The sequence below is a fragment of the Indicator indicator genome, chromosome 34 (assembly GCF_027791375.1).
Source record: "Indicator indicator isolate 239-I01 chromosome 34, UM_Iind_1.1, whole genome shotgun sequence".
Taxonomy (NCBI): domain Eukaryota; kingdom Metazoa; phylum Chordata; class Aves; order Piciformes; family Indicatoridae; genus Indicator; species Indicator indicator.
The window spans coordinates 6,941,708-6,953,625 of record NC_072043.1 but is presented as its reverse complement, the minus strand read 5'-3'; the positions used below and the strand labels follow the sequence as shown (position 1 = coordinate 6,953,625).

The following is an 11,918-nucleotide window of genomic DNA, read 5'->3' as shown; positions in this document are numbered from 1 at the left end:
CCCTCCTGCCCTTCACAAGGTGGGAGAAATCCTGGTGCTGGACAAGGTGGGGATGAGTGCCTCACACCACCTAACCCCCAGGGCTGGCTGAGATGAGAGGGCATTTATTAAACACCTCACCTCCCAGCCAGCCACTGTGGGGCTTGGTGCCCTGCACAGTGCAGCCTCCTTGCCCCCTTCCCTCATTTGGCTGCTGCTGGGGAGCGCAGGATTAGCCCCCAAGAGACAGAGAACTGCAGACTGGCTGCATCCTGCAGCTCCACCACCTGCCCTGCTTACAGAGCAAAGCCTCTGCTGTCCAGCTTATGAGGCCAGCCAGGTGCCTCACACTGGGGACACCCCTCAGGATCCATCCTGCCACCCCCTGATGGCCCTTTCTTTTTTTTTCTTTTCTTCCTTTTTCTCTCTCTTTTTCTTTCTTTTTTTTTATATTTCTTTTTCTTTTTTTCTCTTTCTTTCTTTTTTATCTTTCTCTTTTTCTTTTTTCCTTTTTCTCTCTCCTTTTCTATCTTTCTCTTTTTTTCCTTTTTCTTTCTCTTTTTTCTTTTCCTTTATTTCCTTTTTCTTTCTCTTTTTCACTCTTTTCCTTTTTTTTTCTTTTTTTTCCCATTTTTTTTCTTTTTCTTTCTGTTCTCCTTTTCCTTTTCTCTTTTTCTGCTTGTCTTTTTTTTCTTGGTCCCCATGACCCCTTCCTAACCTCTCCTGAACTTTTCAGAGGCCTTGTTGCTATATAGATGCAGTTTATAATCCTTCACTGGGCTATCTACATATATATATATATATATATTAAAATCTATTTTTATATATAAATAAATACATACATTTATATATAAACATATTTTATATATAAATATACTTTATATACAAATCTGTTTTTATGTATAAACATATTTTATATATAAATAAATATATTTTACATATAAATCTACTTTTATATATAAATATATCTTTATATATAAACATAAAGATATATTTATATATAAAAATAGATTTATATGTAAAACATATTTTTACATATATGTTTTATATATATATACATATATTTTTATATATAAATACATTTTATATATAAATGAATATATTTTATATATAAATATATTTTATATACAAATATTTTAGCTAAATCCATTTATATATAAATCAATCTATTTATATATAAATAAATCTCTATATATAAATAAATCCATTTATATATAAAAATAAATGTATTCATGTATATATTTATCTAGAAATAAATATATTCATATATAACAAATATCTATTTACATATAAATATGTTTACATATAAGTATCTATTTACATATAAATATATATTTACATATAAATATTTATTTACATATAAATATATATTTCTATATAGCTATATGATGTAAATACCCCAGTGAAGGAAAGGAAATTGGTCGTTTCTTTCTCTCCCTAATGTTTCCCCTCCAAGTTTATAAACCAAGGGGAGGTCTAAGTGGTCCAAGCAAGAGTCTCTCAGACTAGAGCCAAGAGGGAAATCTGCTGGGCAGCTGCAGCTGAATACTGATTTGGGCTCTCTTCTGAAGCTGGGCTACTCCACTGCCTACCCTAGGAAGCCACACACAGGTAGTAGTCATCACCTTCTCAGCACCCATGGAGGTCTTCAGCACAGGGATGGCTTAATGGCAAGGGGCCCAAGCACAGAGCAAGCAGAGGGCTACAGAGAAAGGAAAGGGGACACTGTCAGAGGGAATGGCAGTGTGCTTTCTGCAGGGAGGCTCTCCTCCAGCCACCTCCTAGGCAAATGCTCCCCTCCTCACCACCTCCTTGGCCATTACTGCAGGATCAGTACCAGGAGGCAGCACTTCAGCTGGCTGCCATCCTGTGCTTTGCTCCCTGAGCCAGCCTGACAGCAAATTGCACTCCTGCTCCAAGCAGCGCAGAAGATGATTGCCAGGGAGGTCTGCTCCTCTCTGCAGACCTACAGCAACTCCTCCAGCAGCCTCCTCTCCAAATGTGGAGCCACTTGGTAAGGGGTTGACAGCGATTGCCAAAATCCTCTCTACCCTGAAGCCAGCAAGGTAAGAAAGTTGACAGTGTCCCCTTTGTGTGTACACAGAGAGTCAGCCAGGGACCTTCATGCACAGGGAGGGCTGGGGGGGGTGGGTGGGGTGGGGGCACTCGCTCTGATGCTTCCCTTTGGAAACAACAAAACCCAAACAGACAGGACAGACAAAACAGCCAGGAAGATCACAGAAGAGCAGTGCACAGGCCCAGGGGAGCACGTTTGGGGTGCAGCCCCCTGAGGGCAACACCTCAGGTGCTGGGAGAGCACAGCCCTCCCCTGTACACACACACACACACACACACGCACACACACATACAGAGCCATGCTCCAGGTCAGCCAGTGCTGGAGCTCCAAAACCTCCTTCTCCAGACGTAGGCTTTTTTGTTTTTCTTTTTGTGTTTTTTTTCTTTTTCTCTTAAAATCTGTATATAATATAGATATTTATATTCTGTATATATATATATATATTTATATATATATATTTATAGATCCTATTTACACATATTGCACACCGTCCTCTGGCCTCCTGCATTCCCTGCCTGTTAGTGGAAACGTTTCCGTTTCTCCTCTGGGTCTGACCCGAAGTCCCGGGACCCGATGCCATTCTGCAGATTGATCAGGGAGTCCTTCATCTGCAAGAGAAGAAAAGGTCTCCACTGAGATGCTCCCCTACAGCACAGCACACCTGGGGACGTCCTGCCCCCTTGGTGCCTCCTCCTTCTGTGGTGTGGAGACTGCAGTGAGCTGGTTCGGGGAGCTGGGATGTACAAGGGGGGACTGAGAAAAGGGGAGCCTGGGAGAGAGCATTCTGCAAGGTATCAGAGAAAGGGGGGAGCAGAATCAGGTCTGGGGTGAGCAGAGTGAGGCATGGGGTGAGCAGAATGAGGCATGGGGTGAGCAGCTCTCTCCATAGGGGTGAGCAGCTCTCTCCATAGGGGTGAGCAGAGTGAGGCATGGGGTGAGCAGAATGAGACATGGGGTGAGCAGAATGAGACATGGGGTGAGATGCTCCCTCCATAGGCAAGAGCAGAGTGAGATATGGGGTGAGCAGCTCTCTCCATAGGGATGAGCAGAGTGAGACATGGGGTGAGCAGCTCTCTCCATAGGGGTGAGCAGAGTGAGACATGGGTTGAGCAGCTCTCCATAGGGATGAGCAGAATGAGACATGGGGTGAGCAGCTCTCTCCATAGGGATGAGCAGAGTGAGATATGGGGTGAGCAGCTCTCTCCATAGGGATGAGCAGAGTGAGATATGGGGTGAGCAGCTCTCTCCATAGGGGTGAGCAGAGTGAGACATGGGTTGAGCAGCTCTCCATAGGGATGAGCAGAATGAGACATGGGGTGAGCAGCTCTCTCCATAGGGGTGAGCAGAGTGAGACATGGGGTGAGCAGCTCTCTCCATAGGGATGAGCAGAGTGAGGCATGGGGTGAGCAGCTCTCTCCATAGGGGTGAGCAGAGTGAGACATGGGGTGAGCAGCTCTCTCCATAGGCAAGAGCAGAATGAGACATGGGGTGAGCAGCTCTCTCCATAGGGATGAGCAGAGTGAGATATGGGGTGAGCAGCTCTCTCCATAGGGGTGAGCAGAGTGAGACATGGGGTGAGCAGCTCTCTCCATAGGGATGAGCAGAGTGAGATATGGGGTGAGCAGCTCTCTCCATAGGGGTGAGCAGAGTGAGACATGGGTTGAGCAGCTCTCCATAGGGATGAGCAGAATGAGACATGGGGTGAGCAGCTCTCTCCATAGGGATGAGCAGAGTGAGACATGGGTTGAGCAGCTCTCCATAGGGATGAGCAGAGTGAGACATGGGGTGAGCAGCTCTCTCCATAGGGATGAGCAGAATGAGGCATGGGGTGAGCAGCTCTCTCCATAGGGGTGAGCAGAGTGAGACATGGGGTGAGCAGCTCTCTCCATAGGGGTGAGCAGAGTGAGACATCTGCTGAGCAGCTCTCTCCATAGACAAGAGATATGGGGTGAGCAGCTCTCTCCATAGGGGTGAGCAGAATGAGGCCATACCCAAGGGCAGCTTTTATTGTCCCAAGCAGCCTGGTGTACAACCAGACAGCAGACACTGAAACTCCTGGCTTTGTGCTGTTTAGGATCCAGGTGGAATGTGTCTCCTTCACAAGCTATTGACTTGTGTGGGTCCCAGTTAATGCTCCTGAACAGGGCTGGAGGCTGCTGAGTGGAGCAGGGTCAGGACAGATGCAAGCCCTTGAGGTGCTGATGGGAGCAACCCTGAGGAAAAAAATGTTTGCTTTCCAAACTGGGATGGCAGAGCCCAGATATGGTACTGGAAGGGTTGTGGCCCTGTAGAGTCCTCTCTTGCATGTATGTGGACCCCTGCAAGGTGACAGAGAAGCTACAGTGTCCTGCAAATATCTCTTAGGACCAGCTGCTCACAATGCCAGAAGACTTATCTAAAGGGAGACTGCAGTGGAGGTGACACACCTGAGGGCCTGCAGTGGAACCAGGTAAGGCTGAAGGAGTGGGAGGACATGGAGAGGCTCCAGCCACAGCAGGAACTGGCCCTGTGCCCTCACCTGGTCTAGAAGCATCACGGAGGATTTGATGATCTCTCGCCACTTCTGCAGCTCCAAGTCATGATACTTCTGCTGAGACTCCAGCAGCTGGGCCCACTCTGTCTGGGACTGTGGCAACCTGTCAGGCACAACAGGAGCAAGAGTGAACCCAGGGGAAGTGAAGGCAAGGGGGAGCAAAGTGGCTTTGGAAAGGGTGTAACTGGCATCGGATTCTGTCTAACCCTTTCAGCCCCTCAGGGGAAGGTTACTGAGCCCAAGTGCACTGCAGTGTGCTCAGGATCTTAATCAAAGGGATCCCAGTGCTCCTCTGGATCATCTTGGTGAGCAGCTGCTAGTAAAGATGTGCCTTGTGCAGGAGCTGCTGGAGTGGGGGTGGAACTGCAGGGGAGGGGAAGGGGAGGGCAGAAGGCAGTGTACTGTCATTGCCTGGGAGACACTGAGAGTGGAAGTTGGCCCCATGGGCACTGATGGGGCATTGTGCAGTGCAGCAGCATTGTGGAACCATGGAATTGTTTGGCTTGGAAAGACCTCTAAGGTCATCCACTCCAACCTTCAACCCAACCCCACCATGGCCACTAAACCATGGCCCACACTGCCATGGCCACAGGTTTCTTGAAGACCTCCAGGGGTGGGGACTCCACCACCTCCCTGGGCAGCCTGTGCCAATCCCTGACCACTCTTGCAGCAAAGAAATTGTTCCTCATCTCCAACCTAACCCTCCCCTGGCACAATTTCAGGCCATTTCCTCTCCTTCTATCACCTGATCCTAGGGAGCAGAGCCCAACCCCCACCTGGCTCCAGCCTCCTTGCAGGGAGCTGCAGAGAGCAATGAGGTCTCCCTCAGCCTCCTCTTCTCCAGGCTCAACACCCCCAGCTCCCTCAGCTGCTCTTCCCCCAGCCCTCTTCTCCAGACCCTTCCCCAGCTTTGTTGCCCTTCTCTGGACCTGCTCCAGCCCTCAATGTCCTTCTTGGAGCCAGGAGCCCAAAACTGAACCCAGGACACATCTTTCTAAACACTTCTCTCCCAGCTGCCTGCATGGCACAGGCCCCCTCTGTGTACAAGGAGTTCTTTCTAAGACTGCTTCTCATACAGAGGGAAGTTTAGCCATCAAAGGAGGGAAGGTAAAAACCTTGGCCCAAGACTGCAAAACATTTACTCACAGAGCATCCTCTCTTACACAGGATAATGAGGAGAACCAGAGGTTGCCTTAAGTCAGTGCAACTGTCCAGCAGATCTGGAAATGCTGATGGCCCCACAGCTTCAGCTAACTACCTGCTTCGTAGAATCAGAGAATTGTCAGGGTTGGAAGGGAGCTCAAGGCTCAGCCAGTTCCAACCCCCCTGCCATGGGCAGGGACACCTCACACCACAGCAGGTTGCTCACAGCCACATCCAGCTTGGCCTTAAAAACCTTCAGGGATGAGGCTTCCACCACCTCCCTGGACAACCTCTGCCAGTCTCTCACTACCCTTATGGGAAAAAACTTCTTCCTAACATCCAATCTCAATCTCCCCACTCCTAGTTTTGTTCCATCCCCCCCAGTCCTATCACTCCCTGACACCCTCAAAAGTCCCTCCCCAGCATTCCTGTAGCCCCCTTCAGATGCTGGAAGGCCACAAGAAGGTCTCCTGGGAGCCTTCTCCTCTCCAGCCTGCACAACCCCAACTCTCTCAGGCTGTCTCCAGAGCAGAGCAGCTCCAGCCCTCTGCTCATCCTCATGGCCCTTCTCTGGACACCTCCCAGCACCTCCAGATCCTTCCTGGAACAGAGGCTCCAGAACTGGACACAGAGCTCCAGGTGGAATCTCACTGGAGTGGAGCAGAGGGAGAGAATCCCCTCCCTGGCCCTGCTGGCCACACTTCTCTTGCTGCAGCCCAGGATGTGATTTGCTTTCTGGGCTGCAAGTACTCACTGGTTAACATAGAAGAGTTTTTCAGCTGGTTTACAGAGAAAAGGAGCAGCCTACCAGAGAGCCCTCAGCTCTCCTGCTCTGGGAAAGCCTCTAACCCCTACAGGAAAAGAGGAGAAGAGGCAAGTACCAAGCAGGGCTGACAGTACCTTTCCTGCAGCCTCAAGCCCTGCCATGCCGTGAGCGTCTGCGTCGTGTACTCCAACATCCAGAGCTTGTAGAACAGCATCATGTTGAGAATGACCAGCAGCACCAGACTGCAAAGACAGACACCAGTCAGCTTCCCAGCAGCACTTCACAGCTGGGAAAACACCCAAGGCTCCCAAGGTGGTATCTGCTCCATGCTGTATGTGAGTGGGAATTGAGAATCTGAGTAAGGAGCAGATGGTCGGAGCCCAGAACTTCACCTGGTGGGAGAAATGTGTGAGCAAGGAGGACAGCCAGAGAGAAAGACAGGGATGATGGGTCAGAGAGGATAAGGGGATGTGCTGAATGCAGAGAAAAGGGAGGGAAATGGGAGAGCAAAGAGGTAAAAAAAAAAGAGAGAGACAGTACCTGAAACAGATCCTAATGGGAGCAGGGAAGAGAAAAGACGGAGCAGCTGCAGGTTAGAAACGGACTGACACGGAACAGGAGCAACTGGGCTGAGCAGAGAGGGCTCAGAGGCAGTGCAGAGGGAATATGGGGGGAGGGAGGAAGAAGGGGACAGAGGGAAGAGAGGCAAGAAGGACAGACAAGTAACTGTGTGCCTCCAGCTGCTGGTGAAGTTGGCTCAGTTAAAATCACAGAACCATAGAAGTGTTGAGGTTGGAAGAGAGCTTTGAGATAGAATCATCACAGAATCAGTCAGGGTTGGAAGGGACCTCAAGGATCATCCAGTTCCAACCCCCCTGCCATGGGCAGGGTCACTCACACCAGATCAGGCTGGACAGAGCCTCATCCAGCCTGGCCTCAAACACCTCCAGGGATGGGGCCTCAACCACCTCCCTGGACAACCCATTCCAGGGCCTCAAGAGATCACCAAGTCCAAGCTCACCCAGAGCTCCCAACCCCACCACTGCTGCTGAGCCACTGCCACTGCACCACATCCTTCAGCACCACATCCATGTGGCTTTTAAACACCTCCAGGGATGAGGACTCCACCACCTCCCTGGGCAGCCTGTTCCAGGGCCTGGGAACCCTTGCTGGAAAGAAATAGTTCCTAATATCCAACCTGAACCTCCCCTGGAACAACTTGAGGCCATTTCCTCTCGTCCTGGCACTTTTTGCCTGTGGGAAGAGACCAAGCCCCACCTCACTCCAGCCTCCTTTCAGGGGGTTGTAGAGAGCAATGAGGTCTCCCCTCAGGCTCCTCTTCTCCACCCCCAGCTCCCTCAGCTGCTCCTCACAAGAGTTGTGTTCCAGGCCTTGGCTGCCCTTCTCTGGACACATTCCAGCAGCAGCTGTGTGTGGCTGCTGCAGCCCAGCCCAATGCATGCCCATGCAGGGCAGGGGCTGACACACCACTGCAAGCTGCAGCCTGCATGCACCCAGCCTCACCCCACAGTGGGGAGGACATCACTGTGCGGCCATGCACTGCCCTGCTTCTGCTGCCAGCCATGCTCAAGGAGGAGATTCCAAAATCAGATGCTTGTGCCTGGCTCTGGATAGTGCAGCTCTCTGGCTGGAAGAATGGCTCTCTATCAGCCAGGGCAGGCAGCAGGGTGGCAGCTGGCCAGGAGTCTGAAAACACAGAATCACAGATTGCACTGACTGGAAGGGACCCTCAGAAGGTTTGTACTGCTTTGCATCCTGTGGCTTTAATCCCAGGGTAATCAATCATTCACCTTCATCCTGCTCCAGGCTTTTCAGAACTATTGGAGCCATCAGAAAACTGTCCCTTGTATGCTGCCACAGAATGCATGGGGTAGGGAGGGACCCTCTAAGGTCATCTTGTCCAAGCCCCTGCACTCAGCAGGGACATCTCCAACTAGATCAGGCTGCCCAGGGCCACAGCAAGTTTGACCTTGCCAGGGATGGGGCCTCAACCACCTCTCTAGGCAACCTGTTTCAGTGTTTCACCAGCCTCGCTGTGCAGAACTTCCTCCTGATGTCCAACCTAAATCTCCCTTGCTCCAGTTTCAAACCATTGTCCCTTGTCCTGGCACTCCCAGCCCTTGTCAGAAGTCCCTCCCCAGCACTCCTGGAGGCCCTTCAGGCACTGGAAGGCTGCTCTAAGGTCTGTCTGGAGCCTTCTCTTCTCCAGGCTGAACAGCCCCAACTCTCCCAGCCTATCTTTGTAGGGGAGGTGCTCCAGCCCTCTGCTCTTGGAGAGCTTTTCCAACCCAAACAATTCTATGATTCTCTGAGAGAAGGAACAGAGCCAGCACATACACTGAGCCCTGCTGTGATGACACAGCACCTCCCAGAGGGTCACTCCTCTGGCCATCTTTCATGGCCACAGCTGGTTTGGCAGCAGATTACATTAAAGTTTAAATTAAAAAATAAAGCAACCCAGAGTTTCTCAATGCCTCTGAAAATCTCTGACCTGTGTCTTTGCAATTAAAATGTCTCTTTCTACTTGTCAGACTTCTCCTCGCACAGCTGCTCCTTGCCCTGCTTGCTGCTCTCAGTGCTGCCTGTGTCCCAAACACAGCTGAGTTGACCCAGAACATGCAGCTCTGCAGAGCCTGTGTGTGGTTAAAACAAGGCCAAACCTGAGAGCTCCAAACCTGAGAGCTCCAAACCCTGCCTGTCATCACTTTTCTCTCCTCTGTCCTGCTCAATGTTTGGGACCAGACAACAAAACCTCTCAGAGGGGAGCACAGAACACCAGAAACACCAAAGGGCCAAAGCTGTTGAAGGCTGAGTGTGAAGGAAAGCCAAAAAAAAAAAAAAAAAAAAACCAAAAAACTACTTACACAAAACTGATGACAAGGAGCAGCTTGGAGACACTCTGCAGGTGGAAGCCGCTGGAGCTCTCCTCAGGGATGTGCCGTGTCTGAGTGGAACCTGAGCAGACAGATGGCTTCAGGAAATGCTCTTCTCCTCCCTCTGCCCACCCCTCCATTCCAACCACAGACTGATAGAATCATTCAGGTTGGAAAAGGCCTCTAAGATCATCCAGTCCAACCATCAGCCCAACCCCAACAGGTCCATTAACCCGTGTCCCCGAGTGCCATCGCCACAAGGTTCTGGAACACCTCCAGGGATGGGGACTCCACCACCTCCCTGGGCAGCCTGTGCCAATCCCTGCCCACTCTTGCACGAACAAAATCTCTCCTAATATCCAACCTAAGCCTCCCCTGGCACAGCTCTGAGGCCATTGCCTCTTGTCCTCTCCTTAGTTAGTCGGGAGAAGAGCCCAACCCCCACCTCACTCCAACCTCCCTTCGGGGAGCTGTAGAGAGCACTGAGGTCTCCCCCACCTCAGCCTCCTCTTCTTCTCTGCTCCTACACCCTCCCAGCCCTGGAATGCCTCTTCCCATTAACCTAAGAGCAAAGCTCCCATTTTCCTCCAGAGGTACCCAGCCCCCTCCCAGCAGCAGCAGCTGCTCACCTGCCACGTGCTTGATCCGGTGAGCAACCTCCTCGTCGGTGGGGGTGGTGACAGGGCTGAGCACCTCCTCCAGGTGCGGCACCCGCAGGTGGGTGTGGGCACGCTTCCTGCGCCGCACCGCCGCCTGCTTGGCCACCTTCTCCTTGGGGGATTGTCTGTGCACCTCAGCCAGGTAGCTGCTCTCCGTTTTGGCCAGCTCGCTCTCTGCAGACAGCAAGGGGAAGCAGTTCACAGAGGGGAACTTGAAGGTGTTCGACTTCGAGAAGAGCAGAGGGGACAGCAAAGGGCTGCAAAGGTGCTGAGGACACATCGGGAGTATTGCGTCCAGTTCTGGGCTCCCCAGTTCAAGAGGGACAGGGAACTGCTGGAGAGTCCAGCAGAGGGGACAGCAAAGAGCTGCAAAGGTGTTGAGGCCTCATCTGGAGTATTGTGTCCAGTTCTGGGCTCCCCAGTTCAAGAGGGACAGGGGAACTGCTGGAGAGAGTCCAGCAGAGGGGACAGCAAAGAGCTGCAAAGGTGCTTGAGGCCACACCTAGAGTATTGTGTCCAGTTCTGGGCTCCCCAGTTCAAGAGAGGAACTTGAAGGTGTTTGACTTTGAGAAGAGCAGAAGGGACAGCAAAGGGCTGCAAAGGTGCTGAGGTCACATCTGGAGTATTGTGTCCAGTTCTGGGCTCCCCAGTTCAAGAGGGACAGGGAACTGCTGGAGAGAGTCCAGTGGAGGTTACAGAGATGCTGAGGGGCCTGGAGCAGCTCTGTGAGGAGGAAAGGCTGAGAAAGTTGGGGCTGTTAAGTGTGGAGAAGAGCAGCCTGAGGGGGATCTGATCAATGCTGATCAATACTCCAAGGGTGGGGTCAGGAGGCTGGGGCCAGGCTTTGTTCAGTGGTGCCCAGAGACAGGACAAGGGGCAATGGGCACAAACTTGACCATAAGAGGTTCCATCTGAACATGAGGAGGAACTTCTTGAATGGAAGGGTGGCAGAGCCCTGGAGCAGGCTGCCCAGAGAGGTGGTGGAGTCTCCACCTCTGGAGACATTCCAAACCCAGCTGGATGTGTTCCTGTGTGACCTGCCCTGGATGACCCTGCCTTGGCAGGGGGGTTTGGACTGGATGATCTCCAGAGGTCCCTTCCAACCCCTCCCATTCTGTGTTTGTGTGACCTAAGCTCTCTAATTGCACAGATGCTGGGCCAAAGGGGTTGCAAGGTCTAAGAGGCTCATAGCAGAGGGCACACCCCACTTCCCTTACACCTTCTGCCAAACTCTGCCCCCAGACTGCCTGTACTCCTGCCAGAGAGCAGGACTGATGACCTGATCTGCTCCAGCACAGTGCTACCAGCACTGTGGCTGTCCCTTCAGCTGGCCCTTTCCCCAAGCCACTCCAAGGTCTGAGCCCAGCAGACTCCAAGGTCTGCACCAGGCATGGAAGGTGCCTCTGTGTGGGGGTCACTGGCACAGCTCCAGGCACTGCCACTCTTACCCAAGTGACGGAAATAATCTTCTAGGCCACTCCAAAAATTCTTCTCGATGAAGGACTTCACCAGCCCCCAGGGCTGCTTCCTGTAACGTAGCTCTGTGGAAACCCTGTGTGAAGAAAGCAAAAGTCATCTCCCAGCTCTGCTCAGGGGGGGCAGTGGCAATCCACAGCCCTTCCTCAACAGGCAGTGTGACAAAGAGCCATGCAAAGTGTTAATCCTGGAAGGCTCTCAGCCCTTTGTGTTTCTCGAGGAGAGGCATTGCAGGAAAAGTCCTTCTAAAGGCAGAGGCAGGAAGATCTCCAGAGTGCATCCCCAAAAGGACTCCCAAGACCTTCAGCCACATGGCAGGCAGACAGATTACTCAGCAAACACCAAAGCCTACAGCTCTGCCTGCTTCCAAAGTCCTCTGCTTCTCCCCCTC

General features: G+C 51.6%; 1 protein-coding gene across 6 annotated transcripts in view; it reads right to left on the bottom strand.

Moving 5' to 3' along the window:
- Nucleotides 1–2,574: 2,574 nt before the first annotated feature.
- Nucleotides 2,575–11,918, bottom strand: part of GRAMD1B (GRAM domain containing 1B) — a 162,583-nt gene continuing 153,239 nt past the window's right edge. For 4 of the 6 annotated variants that reach the window (XM_054395510.1, XM_054395513.1, XM_054395516.1 and 1 more), the window contains 7 exons: nt 11,500–11,603; nt 10,022–10,225; nt 9,384–9,474; nt 7,039–7,050; nt 6,633–6,740; nt 4,575–4,692; nt 2,575–2,664 (listed from right to left, as the gene is read on the bottom strand). In XM_054395510.1, coding sequence (XP_054251485.1) covers nt 2,575–2,664; nt 4,575–4,692; nt 6,633–6,740; nt 7,039–7,050; nt 9,384–9,474; nt 10,022–10,225; nt 11,500–11,603 — 727 coding nt within the window. The remainder of the gene's footprint in view (nt 2,665–4,574; nt 4,693–6,632; nt 6,741–7,038; nt 7,051–9,383; nt 9,475–10,021; nt 10,226–11,499; nt 11,604–11,918) is intronic. The other 2 variants (XM_054395511.1, XM_054395512.1) reach the window with 1 other exon arrangement.